This window comes from Trachemys scripta, chromosome 3, assembly GCF_013100865.1.
Source record: "Trachemys scripta elegans isolate TJP31775 chromosome 3, CAS_Tse_1.0, whole genome shotgun sequence".
Lineage (NCBI taxonomy): Eukaryota > Metazoa > Chordata > Testudines > Emydidae > Trachemys > Trachemys scripta.
Window position 1 is genome coordinate 2,220,746 of NC_048300.1, and position 15,749 is coordinate 2,236,494.

Below are 15,749 nucleotides of genomic sequence, written 5' to 3' on the forward strand. Positions count from 1 at the left end.
CCCCCGCCAGCCCCAGGGGGGTTCCCTGCCCAGCTCAGAGGACCAGGTTCTCTCGCTTTGCAGGGAGCATGTCCCGGGGGAGCTGCTGGCCTCGGCAAAGAGGTGCCCCCATCACCCCTCCCAGGAGTAAAGGTAACAGCTCCTGTCCCACTCGCGTTGTATCAAATCCTGCACCCCCGTTTTTCCAAGTGACTTTGGTGCCCCCCTTTCAGACACGTCCCCAGGGCCGGGTTTTCAGAGCTGCTCTGGGCTTTCTGGAAATCACCCCCCTTCCAGCTGGGCACCCACAATCCCGAGCCCTAGAAAACAGGCAGTGAGGCGTGGAGCCATTTGGATAAAAGGGGGCTCAGGTTCGTTGGCTCTCCCTGCACCCCTGGCTTCATTGTTCCTAAATCCTCCCTCAGAGCTCCTGTCAACACTGGTCTGGAGTAGCAGCAAGAGCATCTCTTTCCAAAGGGCACAGCCCCCCTTCCCCTCACTAGCTCCCACCAGTCCCAGCCCCCCCTCCCTCCAGCTCCTAGGCCCAGCTTACTTGCACAACCACCTTGGAGTCTGTCTCTCCAGCACCACCATCCTCCAGTCCCATCTGCTCCTTTCCCTCTCCCCACCACCTGGTCCAGCCCTTGTCCCCCTCTGACTTCCTCCACCATGTTGCCCAGGTGCCAGCAGAGGAGAGGGGTCACAGAGCATCGGGGGCACCCTGCTCTTAGTTCTGGTGCCTGGCCCCATCTGAAAGCAGCTAGGCAAAGGAATTAGCACGAAAGTCCAGTTTTGGCCTAGTAACCTGGACTGGAGGGAGCGCACTCAGAGGCTCTGTGGGGATGGCGCACATGCAGTCCAGTCATGGCTACGAGTGGTGAGGGGATGGAGCATGGCCCGTTGTCTGTGGAAATGGCATAGATGCAGTGTGGTGAACGCTAGGAGCTGTGAAGGGATAAAGCATGCTCAGTGAGGATGGAATCTCTGGAGATCTTAGCTGCTAAAATTTAAGTCTCTACTGAGCCCATACAAAGGGAGATTTTTCAAAAGTGTGTAGATTGGCCAGGTTTGAGCAGTTCTTCATGGGGATGGCAAAAAGGCACAGCTGTAAAACAAAGGCCACTCCCTGCCCTATGTCAAGTCCTTGTTCAAAAGCAAGGGGTTGCTGGAGATTCTGAAAGAAAAGGTCACCAGAGTTTGTTTGTTTTTTAAGTTGCAAAACATTTCCCCCAACCTTGTTCTCAGAAACTGTGGAATAGTTTGGCTGAAATGAAAACTATAAATACATAATTCAGTTTCAGACAGACAAGCAGCATGGAAAATTCCAGCCCTAATAGTTAAAATTTGGCAAAGTAATTAGCAACCAAAAACATGGTCTTAAAATCGGAAGTGTTGGGCAACCTTTAATAGACACTGCTACCAGCCCCGATAATATTAAAGGCACAGGAATTGCCAGACTGGGGTCCATCTAGTTCAGTGTCCTGTATGACTGTGTCCAGCATCAGTTGCTTCAGAGAAAGAGGAAAGACACTCCACTGGACGCACATCATAATCCACAGGGAAATTGTCTTCCTAAGTCTTGACAGTTAGTAGTTGACTTATGGCAATGAAACCAAGCCCAACCCTTCTGAAGGTAAGCCCATCGGTATGATCCTGGTCAAAACAAAGGTGGAAATACCATTCATGTATCACGCTTATATAGCAACTTTCATCCCAGGACCTTGGTATGTATTCAGAAGTTACCAGGTTGCAATAGAAGAGGCTAAGATGCAGTGTTTTCCCACTAACACTCAGTGAAGGTAAGCTGCTATCAGTGCAATGACCTGTTATACAGAGACCATCACTCCACAGTACCACACATTAATCCAAATAGGAAACATCCCAATTTGTAATTAAAATTTTATTGCCGATAAAATAGTTTTCAAATATTCATCGTACATTCACATACATGCTACTTTACAGAGAAAAAGCCAATGACAAGCAGAGCAACGTTTTAGAAAAATCTGATGAGTTTCCCCACATGGGTTTTACACCAAGTTTGTGCTTCTCAGGCAGTAAAGATCTAGCTTTATTCATTTAGGGTCTAATCCAAATTCCTCGGACAGACTTCTAGTGACTGTATGGGGCTTTGGATAAGGCCCTTATAAAACTTTAAGTACCAGGTAGTGTCTATGCTGACTACGTATTAACATGATGCAATCCACGACTTATGGATAACTTACAAATTGTTTCCCTATTGCACACTGTTAGGAACAGTCTTTACTCTGTATACAGTACACTGATAGAAGTGTTGCATTCAAAGTACCAACCACTTCTGCTATGCCTCCTGCTTCCTCACAGGCCAGTCTTCTGCAATCCATGCTCAGTGCAGCAACAATACATTCATTTATCAAAGGAAGACAGAGGCCCTCCAAGCACGGTTTACTAGAAACAGTCTTTAAGGTTCCAAGCCAGCCTTGTAAAAGCCACCCCAAGCCTGGGTGAAACCCACAGATACTCCTGTGTGAAGTTAATTAACAAAGAACTACCCCTATTCAAGCACCAACAAATCTCAAGTATATGTGGACATGTGTTAGTACCGCCTCCCAGAAAAACACGACAGATTCTTCTCACCATCATTGAAGGTTAAAATACATGCCCTGATCCCCTCCCAACACAAAAATCTACGAACTACCCGTTTTACTATTTAACACTTCACATTAGGGTGACTCATACCAACTGCCCAGGAAATCCAGCAGGAGGGGACCTGAGGAAACAGGTGGTTGTGGCAGTGTGTCCTCCAAATTCTTCCACTTGGGAGTGGTGGTAAGGGTTTGGCCCCCCAAGCCCTGCAGATCTCAGGGGAGCAGCAGGAGGCCTGTACCAACTCCAAAGCCCCATCTCCCTTACAGTCCCAGTAAAGTCACACTGCCAGGGACTCCCCTGAAGGACTGAAATGGAGTTTCACCACCCCACCTCCAACAGCAAGTGCCGAAAGTACCTCAGCCTTTAAAGGCCAATGAAGAGCTCCCATAGATTGCCATGGGCTGTGGCTCAGATCCTTAAGTGCGCCTGTCACCTCCACAATAGGCCTGAGTTCTGCTGGAATGGGCAGCCCAAACCTCAGCCATACTCCAGCCGAATCAGGTCTCCCACGCTGCACTCCAGAGTCAACATCAGCTCTTACCAGCAGCTCAGCTCGGCAATGCCATTGTCTTCACTTACAGACATTAATTCTCAAACACTGAAATAGTTAAAAATTCCCCAAAGAAACACATGATAAATCAGAACCAGAAAAGAAGAAGCCCCTCTGGAGCAGCCATTTCTAACATTGACCTCAGCATATTACAAGCAAAAATGACACAGACACGTTCCCCAAAGGTGTACTTTTCTCACAGAATTTGTAGCTGCATTGTGAACAAAGCCCCTCGATGAATCCCAGAATTCTCACCGAAATGATCTAGTTTAACATCAAGTCTTCTACAGACACTGCAAGATCAAGGAGGTATTCTTGAGCGGCCATGCTCTACATTTTCATAAATTGGGAGTTTGGGTGCCCAACTTAAGATCACCTTTTAAAAGGGTCTGATTGTCACAAAGAGAGCAAAATCAGTCACCTGTAAGCCACCGTAGGCTGGGTACCCATAGACTGAAGTCCTCAAATCCTTTTGAGGGTTTAGGCCCTGAGGCCTTAGTATTGCAGCCTGTGAAGTGAATCAAGGTAGTGAAAGGTGGCTCCCAAAGCCCAGCTTGTTTCGACATTGTCAATTTTTTGGGCAAGCTAGAAAGAAAAAAGGAGAGAAGTAAAACCACTGTTGTGTGCGTGCATCACTAGCGAGTTGAGAGGTATCTCAACACAGCGCTGACAAATATTACCTGAAACACCTGGCTTTTTGGGAAGCCCAGTTCTTGCAGTAGCAAACTGATATAGGTGAGGTCCATGCAAAGGAAAGGATTGTCTCCCGGCTTCACCTCCATGGTCTTACACACTAAGAAGAATGAAGAGAGAGAATTGATTCTTGGATTTATAAACAACTATTCAAATCCCTAAGGGTATGTCTACACTACGAAATTAGTTCGAATTTATAGAAGCCGGTTTTATTGAAATCGGTTGTATACAGCCGATTGTGTATGTCCACACAATAAAATGCTCTAGGTGCTCTAGTCGGCAGACCGCGTCCACAGTACGAGGCTAGCGTCGACTTCCGGAGCATTGCACTATGGGTAGCTATCCCACAGCTATCCCACAGTTCCCGCAGTCTCCGCCGCCCCTTGGAATTCTGGGTTGAGATCCCAATGCCCGGATGATGCAAAACAGTGTCGCGGGCGGTTCTGGGTACATGTCGTCAGGCCCCTCCCTCCCCCGTCACAGCAACGGCAGACAATAGATTCACGCCTTTTTATCTGGGTTACCTGGGTTACCTGTGCAGACAACATGGAGCCCGCTCAGCACAGCTGAGCTCACCGTCACCATATGTCCTCTTGGTGCCGGCAGACGTGGGACTGCATTGCTACACAGCAGCAGCTGCTAACTGCCTTTTGGCGGTAGACGGTGCAGTAGACTGGTAGCCTTCATCGGCGATCTGGGTGCTGGCAGCCGTGGGGCTTGCCTTTTGGCAGTAAATGGTGTATTATGACTGTTAGCCGGCCTATTACAAGTCGGGTCATCGCACGTTAGCAGAGTCTTCCCTGAGCAGCAGCTCGTACAATAGGCCTGAAGACCATCGTCATACACCGCCCCGTATTTGCTGCCAAGCACCCAGAAAGATGCCGAGGGCTATCAGTCACGCTGCACCGTCGTCTTAAGATGTAAAAAAATAGATTTTCTCTGTATTCATTTGCTTCCCCCTCCCTCCGTCAAATCAACGGCCTGCTAAACCCAGGGTTTTCAGTTTAATCTTTGGGGGGGACCAGTCTGTGACAGTTGTTTGTGTCTCTCCCTGATGCACAGCCACCGTTCTTTATTTTAATTCCCTGTGCCTGTACGCCATGTCGTCACTCGGCCCCCCTCCCTCCTTCCCCTAGGCCGTCAGATACTACGTTTGCGCCACAGCTCGAGCCGAGAAGCGGTTCGCGCCTTTTCTTTGAATTCTGGGTTGAGATCCCAATGCCCGGATGATGCAAAACAGTGTCGCGGGCGGTTCTGGGTACATGTCGTCAGGCCCCTCCCCCCTCGTCACAGCAACGGCAGACAATAGATTCGCGCCTTTTTACCTGGGTTACCTGTGCAGACAACATACCACGGCAAGCATGGAGCCCGCTCAGCTCAGCTGAGCTCACCGTCACCATATGTCCTCTGGGTGCCGGCAGACGTGGGACTGCATTGCTACACAGCAGCAGCTGCTAACTGCCTTTTGGCGGTAGACGGTGTAGCATGAGTGATAGCCGTGGGGCTGGCAGCCGTAGTGCTGCATTGCACCAGCCCCTTCCAGGCGATGGTATATTATGACTGGTACCCGTCGTCATCATACTGGTATGGCTGTCAATCATGGCCACCTGGGCAGACATGCTACTGTTTTGATGACGACGGTTACCAGTCATAATATACTATTTTCTGCCAATTGCCCAATATTGTCTGCTAAGCACCCAGAAGAGGCCGAGGGCGATGCTGGGTGCTGGCGGACGTGGGGCTGGCAGATGTGGGGCTGCATTGCTACACAGCAGCAGCCCCTTGCCTTTTGGCAGATGATGGTATATTATGATTGGTATCCGTCATCGTCATACTGGTATGGCTGTCACTCATGCTGCAGCGTCGGCTGCCACCTTAAGATGTAAAAAATAGATTTGTTCTGTGTTCATTTGCTTCCCCTTCCTCCGTGAAATCAACGGCCTGCTAAGCCCAGGGTTTCCAGTTTAATCTTTGGGGGGACCATTCTGTGTGACAGTTGTTTGTGTTTCTCCCTGTTCCTGTACCTGTACGCCATGTCGTCACTCGGCCCTCCCTCCCTCCCTCCCGCCCTCCTTCTCCTGGTCCATCAGATACTACTTTCGCGCCTTTTTTCTGACCAGGCGCCATAGCTAGCACTGGGATCATGGAGCCCGCTCAGATCACCGCGGCAATTATGAGCACTATGAACACCACGCGCATTGTCCTGGAGTATATGCAGAGCCAAAACATGCCAAGGCGAAACCCGGACCAGGCGAGGAGGCGATTGCAGCACGGCGACGAGAGTGATGAGGAAATTGACATGGCCATAGACCTCTCACAAGGCACAGGCCCCAGCAATGTGGAAATCATGGTGTCACTGGGGCAGGTTGATACCGTGGAACGCCGATTCTGGGCCCGGGAAACAAGCACAGACTGGTGGGACTGCATCGTGCTGCAGGTATGGGACGATTCCCAGTGGCTGCGAAACTTTCGCATGCGTAAGGGCACTTTCATGGAACTTTGTGACTTGCTTTCCCCTGCCCTGAAACGCCAGGATACCAAGATGAGAGCAGCCCTCACAGTTGAGAAGCGAGTGGCGATAGCCCTGTGGAAGCTTGCAACGCCAGACAGCTACCGGTCAGTCGGGAATCAATTTGGAGTGGGCAAATCTACTGTGGGGGCTGCTGTGATCCAATTTGCCAGGGCAATGAAAGACCTGGTGATAGCAAGGGTAGTGACTCTGGGCAACGTGCAGTCAATAGTGGATGGTTTTGCTGAAATGGGATTCCCAAACTGTGGCGGGGCCATAGACGGAACCCATATCCCTATCTTGTCACCGGAGCACCAAGCCACCGACTACGTAAACCGCAAGGGGTACTTTTCAATGCTGCTGCAAGCCCTGGTGGATCACAAGGGACGTTTCACCAACATCAACGTGGGATGGCCGGGAAGGTACATGATGCTCGCGTCTTCAGGAACTCTGCTCTGTTTCGAAAGCTGGAGGAAGGGACTTTCTTCCCGGACCAGAAAGTGACCATTGGGGATGTTGAAATGCCTATCGTGATCCTTGGGGACCCAGCCTACCCCTTAATGCCATGGCTCATGAAGCCATACACAGGCAGCCTGGACAGTAGTCAGGACCTGTTCAACTACAGGCTGAGCAAGTGCCGAATGGTGGTGGAATGTGCATTTGGACGTTTAAAAGCGCGCTGGCGCAGCTTACTGACTCGCTCAGACCTCAGCGAAAAGAATATCCCCATTGTTATTGCTGCTTGCTGTGCGCTCCACAATATCTGTGAGAGTAAGGGGGAGACCTTTATGGCGGGGTGGGAGGTTGAGGCAACTCGCCTGGCCGCTGATTACGCGCAGCCAGACACCAGGGCGGTTAGAGGAGCACAGCAGGGCGCGGTGCGCATCAGAGAAGCTTTGAAAACGAGTTTTGTGACTGGCCAGGCTACTGTGTGAAACTTCTGTTTGTTTCTCCTTGATGAACCCTCCAACCCCCCCCCCCACCCAGTTCACTCTACTTCCCTGTAAACCAACCACCCCACCCCACCCCACCCTCCCCTCCCGCTTGCAGAGGCAATAAAGTCATTGTTTTTTCACATTCATGCATTCTTTATTAGTTCCTTACAGAGGTAGGGGGATAATTGCCAAGGTAGCTGGGATGGGTGGGGGAGGAGGGATGGAAAAGGACACACTGCATTTTAAAACTTTAACTCTTATTGAAGCCCAGCCTTCTGATGCTTGGGCGATCATCTGGGGTGGAGTGACTGGGTGGACGGAGGCCCCCCCACCGTGTTCTTGGGCGTCTGGGTGAGGAGGCTATGGAACTTGGGGAGGAGGGCTGTTGGTTACACAGGGGCTGTAGCGGCGGTCTCTGCTCCTGCTGCCTTTCCTGCAACTCAACCATACGCTCGAGCATATCACTTTGATGCTCCAGCAGACGGAGCATTGCCTCTTGCCGTCTGTCTGCAAGCTGACGCCACCTATCGTCTTCAGCCCGCCACCTCTCCTCTCGTTCATGTTGGGCTTTTCTCATCTCCGACATTGACTGCCTCCACGCATTCTGCTGTGCTCTATCAGCCTGGGCGGACATCTGCAGCTCTGTGAACATCTCGTCCCTCGTCTTACGTTTTCTCTTTCTAATGTTCACGAGCCTCTGCGAAGGAGAAACATTTGCAGCTGGTGGAGGAGAAGGGAGAGGTGGTTAAAAAAGACACATTTTAGGGAACAATGGGTACACTCTTTCATTACAAGGTCGCATATTTCGGCTTGCAGGCAGCCATCGTAGGCCACAGTGTTTTGGCTTTTTTAACCTTCTTAACATGCGGGAAAGGTTGCAAACAGCAGCGCATTTCCCATATCAAGGATGAATTGGGTTGTCCATTTAAAATGGGCTTTCAATGTAAAAGGAGGGGGCTGCGGTTTCCCGGTTAACATGCGGCACAAACACAAGTAAACCACCCCCCACACACACACACACACGATTCTCTGGGATGATCACTTCACCCCTCCCCCCCACCGCGTGGTTAACAGCGGGGAACATTTCTGGTCAGAATAGCAGGAACGGGCGCCTCTGAATGTCCCCCTTAATAAAATCACCCCATTTCAACCAGGAGAGCTTTCTGGAGATGTCCCTGGAGGATTTCCGCTCCATCCCCATACACGTTAACAGACTTGCTTGCTTTTTTTTTGTAATGTTTACAAATATTTACAAAGTTACACTCACCAGAGGTCTCCTGTGTGCCCTGAGGGTCTTGGGTGAGTTCGAGGGTTACTGGTTCCAGGTCCAGTGTCACAAACATATCCTGGCTGTTGGGGAAACCGGTTTCTCCGCTTCCTTGCTGCTGTGAGCTACCTACAGTACCTCCATCGTCATCTTCCTCGTTCCCCGAACCGTCTTCCCTGTGTGTTTCTCCAGTGAGAGAGTCATAGCACACGGTTGGGGTAGTGGTGGCTGCACCCCCTAGGATCGCATGCAGCTCCGCGTAGTAGCGGCAAGTTTGCGGCTCTGCCCCGGACCTTCCGTTTGCTTCTCTGGCTTTGTGGTAGGCTTGCCGTAGCTCCTTAATTTTCACGCGGCACTGCTGTGTGTCCCTGTTATGGCCTCGGTCCTTCATGGCCTTGGAGATCTTTTCTAATACTTTTCCATTTCTTTTACTGCTACGGAGTTCAGCTATCACTGCTTCATCTCCCCATATGGCGAGCAGATCTTGTACCTCCCGTTCGGTCCATGCTGGAGCTCTTTTGCGATCCTGGGAGGACTCCATGACGGTTACCTGTGCTGATGAGCTCTGCGTGGTCACCTGTGCTCTCCACGCTGGGCAAACAGGAAATGAAATTCAAACTTTCGCGGGTCTTTTCCTGTCTACCTGGTCAGTGCATCTGAGTTGAGAGCGCTGTCCAGAGCGGTCACAATGAAGCACTGTGGGATAGCTCCCGGAGGCCAATAACATCGAATTCCGTCCACACTACCCCAATTCCGACCTGCAAAGGCCGGTTTTATCGCTAATCCCCTCGTCGGAGGTGGTGTAAAGAAACCGGTTTAAAGGGCCCTTTAAGTCGAAAGAAAGGGCCTCGTTGTGTGGACGTGTCCAGGCTTAATTCGGTTTAACGCTGCTAAAGTCGACCTAAACCCGTAGTGTAGACCAGGCCTAAGACAGGTTAGTTTAGCCTCCCAGTGAATGGGTGGAACAGAAACAGAACAAGGAAAAACAGGCCAAGATTTTCAAAAATGGCTGCCTGAAGAGAGTCCACATTTAGGAACCTAAGGAAGTAGCTTATTTTCAAAAGCGCCACAGTCCCAAGATTGAAACTGACAGGTGCTCAGCACTGGTGAAAATCCAGCCACTTAGTTAGGCACCTAAATATGGACTCAGGAGCCTAATTTTAGGCCCCCCAGTCTTAGCACCCCTTTCATCAATGGAGGGTACGTCTACACCAGGGGTCGGCCACGTTTGGCACGCGGCTCACCAGGGTAAGCACCCTGGCGGGCTGGGCCAGTTTATTTACCTGCTGACGTGGCAGGTTCGGCCGATCGCGGCCCCCACTGGGGGCGGCGGGAAGCGGCGCGGGCCAAGGGATGTGCCGGGACGGCGAACCGCAGCGAGTGGGGGCCGCAATCAGCTGAACCTGCCGCGTCAGCAGGTAAATAAACTGGTCAGCAGTAAATAAACTGCTTACCCTGGCGAGCCGCGGGCCGAACGTTGCCGACTCCGGTCTACACTATGGAATCTGTTTGCATAACTCTGTAGTGTAGACACTGTCTACACCAACAGACAGAATTCTTCGGTTTATGTAGGAACACTGCCCTCGAAACAAAGTTAGCTTGGCTATATCTACACTACAGGTGCTACAGTAGCACCGCCGCAGTGGTGTAGACACTTGCTACAGCGATGAAAGGGGTTTTCCGCTGCTGTAGTTAACCTATCCCTTTGAGAGGCGGTAACTAGGTTGACGGAAGAATTCTTCTATTGACCCAACGATGTCTATACTGGGGCGTAGGTCAGTTTAACTACGTCTCTCAGGGGGTGTGAATTTTTCACACTCCTGAGCAACATAGCTAGGTTGTCCTATGTTCTAGGTGTAGGACAGGCCTATGGCAATGTAACCTCCAGCATAGAGGCAGCTATGTTGGCATAGCGACAGCGGCCAGGGTGTGTTTTTTCATACCCCTGCCTGACGTAGCTATGCCGATAGAACTTTTCCTTGTAAACCAGGCCTAAGATAGATATAGAAAAGAGTACGCATCTCAAAATCTGTTTATTCCTTGTTACGCAGCCATCCTCTCTCAAAAGCATTCTCCTCTCTTCTCCAAAACATATTCAAAGTCGAGTAAAGCAGTCAAAGAGGCTGTGAGCCCTCTGCAAAAACCTTTAGTTCCTAAGAGTTTTACCTGACTGTACTGGCAGAATGATCCTGAAGGTGATGGGGCTCCGCATGGGTGCCAGGATGCGACTCAGGATCAGGAGGTGAATAGGATGTAGTCAAGAGACAAAGGGCTTGATTCTCCACGACATTAAAGTAGTTCTGCTCTTATTTACACATCCCAAGTAACCAAATTGCAATGAAATGTCTTAGAATAGTGCACATTTAACAGATGTTTTTAGCAGAGAATATGTACAAACTGCTCATATGCATAAACATTTCTATTTATTTGATACAAATGTGTTTAAGCAAGCAGAGAGAAATAACTACTGCAATGATCTGCAACCCAGAAAAGCAACAGTTTATATCCACAGACAAATTCTTACCTATAGTGACTTTGTAGGCATTCAACATTTTATAATCAACCAGTCAATCAGTTTGTGATATGAGTAAATATTATTTGGGTATATAAACAAACTTGTGACATACCTCTGCAAGCTAAGAAAAACTGGCTTGTGCCTTGGCGTTTTTTAAAAAATGTTTTGCTTCTTTACAGATGTTTAAAGAAGGCCTGCAAGTTTTTTGTAGAATCAAACAAACAACTTTTTTCTGCTTGTTTAGAATCATAAAATACCAGGAATCTCAAGCCTGATCATCCCTGGTTTTTGCTGGAGAATTCATGAAAGTGTTAAGAGATGTGGACTATGAACAATCTCAGCCATTGCTTGACAGGGCAAGAATCCTGAATCATTCATAAAGGTAACTTTTCTCTTGAGTGTTTCTAAAGCATTTGAATTAAATGTGAATTACCAAAACCAGAGAGAGGTAAAGAGTCAGAATAAAAATCGCTTCCTTTCCCAATTAATCAGATTTTTACTTGAATGGTATTTCTGATGTCAAAACAATAACAGATGTTCATGTCACACACACACTGTCTCCAGGGGGAGGAAGGGGAAAAAAGGTAGCCAAGTTTTTAACAAATAAACACTTTTCTGATTTTTAAAAAAACCTTTCAGATCATCTTTACACAACAAAAAGAAGCCCCTGCCCCCAAAAAAGTAAAAATAAATTTTCTCCTCTCTCCAGATCACCTTTAAATGTAAGTATAAACTTTAAGAAAAAATAAATCGGATAAGAGCACAATCCACTTATTTTACATTTATGATTTCAAAGTAATTGCTAAATGACATTTATTATTCTTATTATTGCAAGAGAGCTCAGACATCTATATTGCAAGATTTATTTATTTATTTATTTGCAGTTTTTGTAAAAAATAAGGACTTATTAGAAAAATTGTGGCCAAGACTTTCAGGAGTAACTAGTACTTTTGGGTACCCAATTTGAGACACTTTAGAAGGGGTCTGATTTTCAGACCGTGGGTGCCCAACACTTTCTGACAATAAGGCCTCTAAGATTCTTCAAATTCACCCTCCCCCCCAAAAGATAGACACCCCAAATCACTAGTCACTTTTGCAAATCCTGGCCAGCATTTTTTGCTTTACTTTACTTACCATACTTGGCTGCAATTTCAAAGTCATTAATTGTTAGGCTACCTCCTTTTTCCTTATCTAGAAGGGGGAAAAACAGGGCATGTTTTACAGCGTGCATGTGAAGTCAGTTGTAAATGCTGGAGGCTAAACACTTCTGGAAATTGGACCACTGAGGGCTGTTGCACTCACTGAAGTAAGTGGGAGTTTTGCCACCAACTTCACTGGTGCAGGGTCAGACCTTTATTTAGATGCCTTAATATGGACTGAGAGCTGAACTTCAGGCAGTCATTTTTTATAAAAATTTGTTTAGCCTTAATGGGACACTGTCTCCTTTTGAAATTTAGTCATTACAAATAAAAAGGCTGAAAATTGTTTCAGGTCAGACCTCCAAGTCCCTGTGCCTTTTTTCCTAACAATTTTATAGTACCCAATCTTCAAAAAATAATATCACTGTACATTAATATAATCAAAGACATAATTCCTTGTAGCTTTGCAAAGAAACTGGATATTTTTAAGGGGCACAAACTCTCCCATTAGCTACCCTTGCATTACAAAGAAACTCAGAAACAAATGTACCTATTAGGCCAACCTCTGCTGCAGTGTCATAGTAATAGGAGAAAGCATAAAAATCCAAATCCTTTACTACTTCTGTTTTATGCACCTTCTTGTAGAGCAGTTCTGCTACTTTGTTAGCACAGGATTCATACAGAGGCTCACCTAAAGAAAGAGAGAGACCCAACAAATCACATGCTGGTGATTAACCACCACCACCACCGTTTAATTTCTTTGAGGTCTGCAAGGCCTCTGGTCCCCTTAGGTCAGCAATGCTCTCTAATATACTAGAGACTATCCGTGGAAATAAAGGACCGGATCCTTTTCCTGATGAAGCCAATGGCAAAACTTACTGGCTTCAGTGGGAACCGGATGAGTCCAAAGTACGGACTAGATCATCAGTGGACAAAAGGGCCCACAGTAAGAACCTTGCTAAGCTGCTCCTGCAGCAGCCCAGAAGGAGACTATGACTCAGAGCACTACAATCTCTTTCCTGCGCTCTCTAGTGCTCCAAGGAGAGCATTAACTGCGCTGGGCCAGCAGCATATGCTCTCCAATGCACTGGTATAACTACACGGCTCGGGGTGCTGGGAGGGGTGGGATCAAGTCTCTGCTCACTCCCCCCCCCATTCACTTGAGTAAGTTGGGTACTTGCAGGTTTGCACTGCAGAGCCTGCTTCCCCACCATGTGCAGGGAGTGGTGGAATGGCACACCAGTGCAGGGAAATACAGGGGTTCCCACACCCTCTTTATTCCCTCATGCCAGCACACTGGATGGGCCCCCGTTTGGTCCCATCTAGGTTACAATATATCTTTTAGAGAGGATTTGTAGGAATGGTATGACTGGGAGAATAAGGGTTAGTAATAGGGCTGTCAAGTGATTAAAATAATTAATCTCAATTAATCATGCAATTAATTGCGCTATTAATAATAGAATACCACTTATTTAAATATTTTTGGATGTTTTCTACATTTTCAAATATATTGATTTCAATTACAACACAGAATACGAAGTGTACAGTGCTCACTTTATATTTTTATTACAAATATTTGCACTGTAAAAAACAAAATAGTATTTTTCAATTCACCCAATACAAGTACTGTAGTGCAATCTCTTTATCATGAAAGTTGAACTTACAAATGTAGAATTATGGACCAAAAAACCTGCATTAAAAAACAAAACAATGTAAAACTTTAGAGTCTAAAGTCCACTCAGTCCTACTTCTTGTTCAGCCAATCACTAAGAGAAACAAGTTTGTTTACATTTGCAGGAGATAATGCTACCCGCTTCTTGTTTACAATGTCACCTGAAAAGTGAGAACAGGCATTCACATGGCACTTTCATAGCCGGCATTGCAAGGTATTTACAGGCCAGATATGCTAAACATTCGTATGCCACTTCATGCTTCGGCCTCCATTCCAGAGGATATGCTTCCATGCTGACGATGCTCATTAAAAAAATGTGTTAATTAAATTTGTGACTGAACTCCTTGGGAGAGAACTGTATGTCCCCTGCTCTGTTTTATCCACATTCTGCCATATATTTCATGTTATAGCAGGCTCGGATGATGACCCAGCACATGTTCATTTTAAGAACACTTTCACTGCAGATTTCACAAAACGCAAAGAAGGTACCAATGTGAGATTTCTAAAGATAGCTACAGCACTCGACCCAAGGTTTAAGAATCTGAAGTGCCTCTCAAAATCTGAGAGGGACGAGGCATGGAGCATGCTATCAGAAGTCTTAAAAGAGCAACACACTGATGTGGAAACTACTGAACCCGAACCACCAAAAAAGAAAATCAACCTGCTGGTGGCATCTGACGCAGATGATGAAAACGAACATGCATCGGTCTGCACTGCTTTGGATTGTTATCGAGCAGAACCCGTCATCAGCATGGTGGTTGAAGGATGAAGGGGCATATGAATCTTTAGTGCATCTGGTATGTAAATATCTTGTGACACCGGCTACAACAGTGCCATGCGAACACCTGTTCTCACTTTCAGGTGACATTGTAAACAACAAGTAGGCAGCATTATCTCCTGCAAATGTAAACAAACTTGTTTGAGTAATTGGCTGAACAAGAAGTAGGACTGAGTGGACTTGTAGGCTTTAAAGGTTTACATTGTTTTGTTTTTGAGTGCAGTTATGTAACAAAAAAAAAAAATCTACATTTGTAAGTTCAACTTTCATGATAAAGAGACTGCACTACAGTACTTGTATTTTTCAATTCACCTGATACTATTTCTTTTACAGTGCAAACATTTATAATCAAAAATATAAAGTGAGCGCTGTACGCTTTATATTCTGTGTTGTAATTGAAATCAATATATTTGAAAATGTAGAAAACATCCAAAAGTATTTAACAAATGTAAATTGTATTCTATTGTTTAGCAGTTCGATTAAACGGTGATAATTTTTTTAATCACAATTAATTTTTTTTGAGTTAATCATGTGAGTTAACCGCAATTAACTGACAGTCCTAGCTCGTAATAAGGGACAGGTAGGACTCCGAGTGGCATGTGAATAATTTGAGAAATACTCTCGAGCTCAAATTGAAAATAGGGCCTCAGGCAGGCAAAGAGGCTGTTTCAACGGAAAAGAGCCCTGTGGATGAAGAAAAAGGTTTGCGAATATATGACTGAACATCACATTGAGAGACAAGACAGGATCTGGGTTTTTTCAGATCCTCTGTACAAAACCTATGCCTGCAAGGCAGGAAGTTTGTGGGAAGGGAACAACAGTTTCCGCAACGAAAACTCATTCGCTATTGCAAAAATGGCTAACTTTCTATTTGAAAACCCTGTAAAAAAGGTACATTCGCTGTGAGCACAAATGGCTTGGAAAAACTCGGACAGACCGACCTCCAGCTGGTGTGAATCAGCCTAGCTCCACAGGTTTTAATAGCGGCAGGCTGATTTGCAACAGCTAGAATCTGGCCCGAAGTGTCTGGACCTGATTATGCTAAACTTTTTTCTTACAGTTTCCCACTGTTGCAGACATGACGGAA

At 46.9% G+C, this 15,749-nt stretch overlaps 1 protein-coding gene across 4 annotated transcripts in view; it reads right to left on the minus strand.

The window, feature by feature from the left end:
* Window positions 1-2,834: 2,834 nt before the first annotated feature.
* The window catches only part of ENTPD6 (ectonucleoside triphosphate diphosphohydrolase 6), a 29,591-nt gene continuing 16,676 nt past the window's right edge, over window positions 2,835-15,749 (minus strand). For 3 of the 4 annotated variants that reach the window (XM_034763934.1, XM_034763932.1, XM_034763933.1), the window contains exons 11-14: window positions 12,763-12,903; window positions 12,208-12,264; window positions 3,835-3,947; window positions 2,835-3,739 (exon numbers count right to left, since the gene is read on the minus strand). In XM_034763934.1, coding sequence (XP_034619825.1) covers window positions 3,650-3,739; window positions 3,835-3,947; window positions 12,208-12,264; window positions 12,763-12,903 — 401 coding nt within the window. In that variant the 3' untranslated portion in view covers window positions 2,835-3,649. Of the gene's footprint in view, window positions 3,740-3,834; window positions 3,948-12,207; window positions 12,265-12,762; window positions 12,904-15,749 lie in introns of those variants that run through there. The other variant, XR_004644902.1, reaches the window with a different exon arrangement.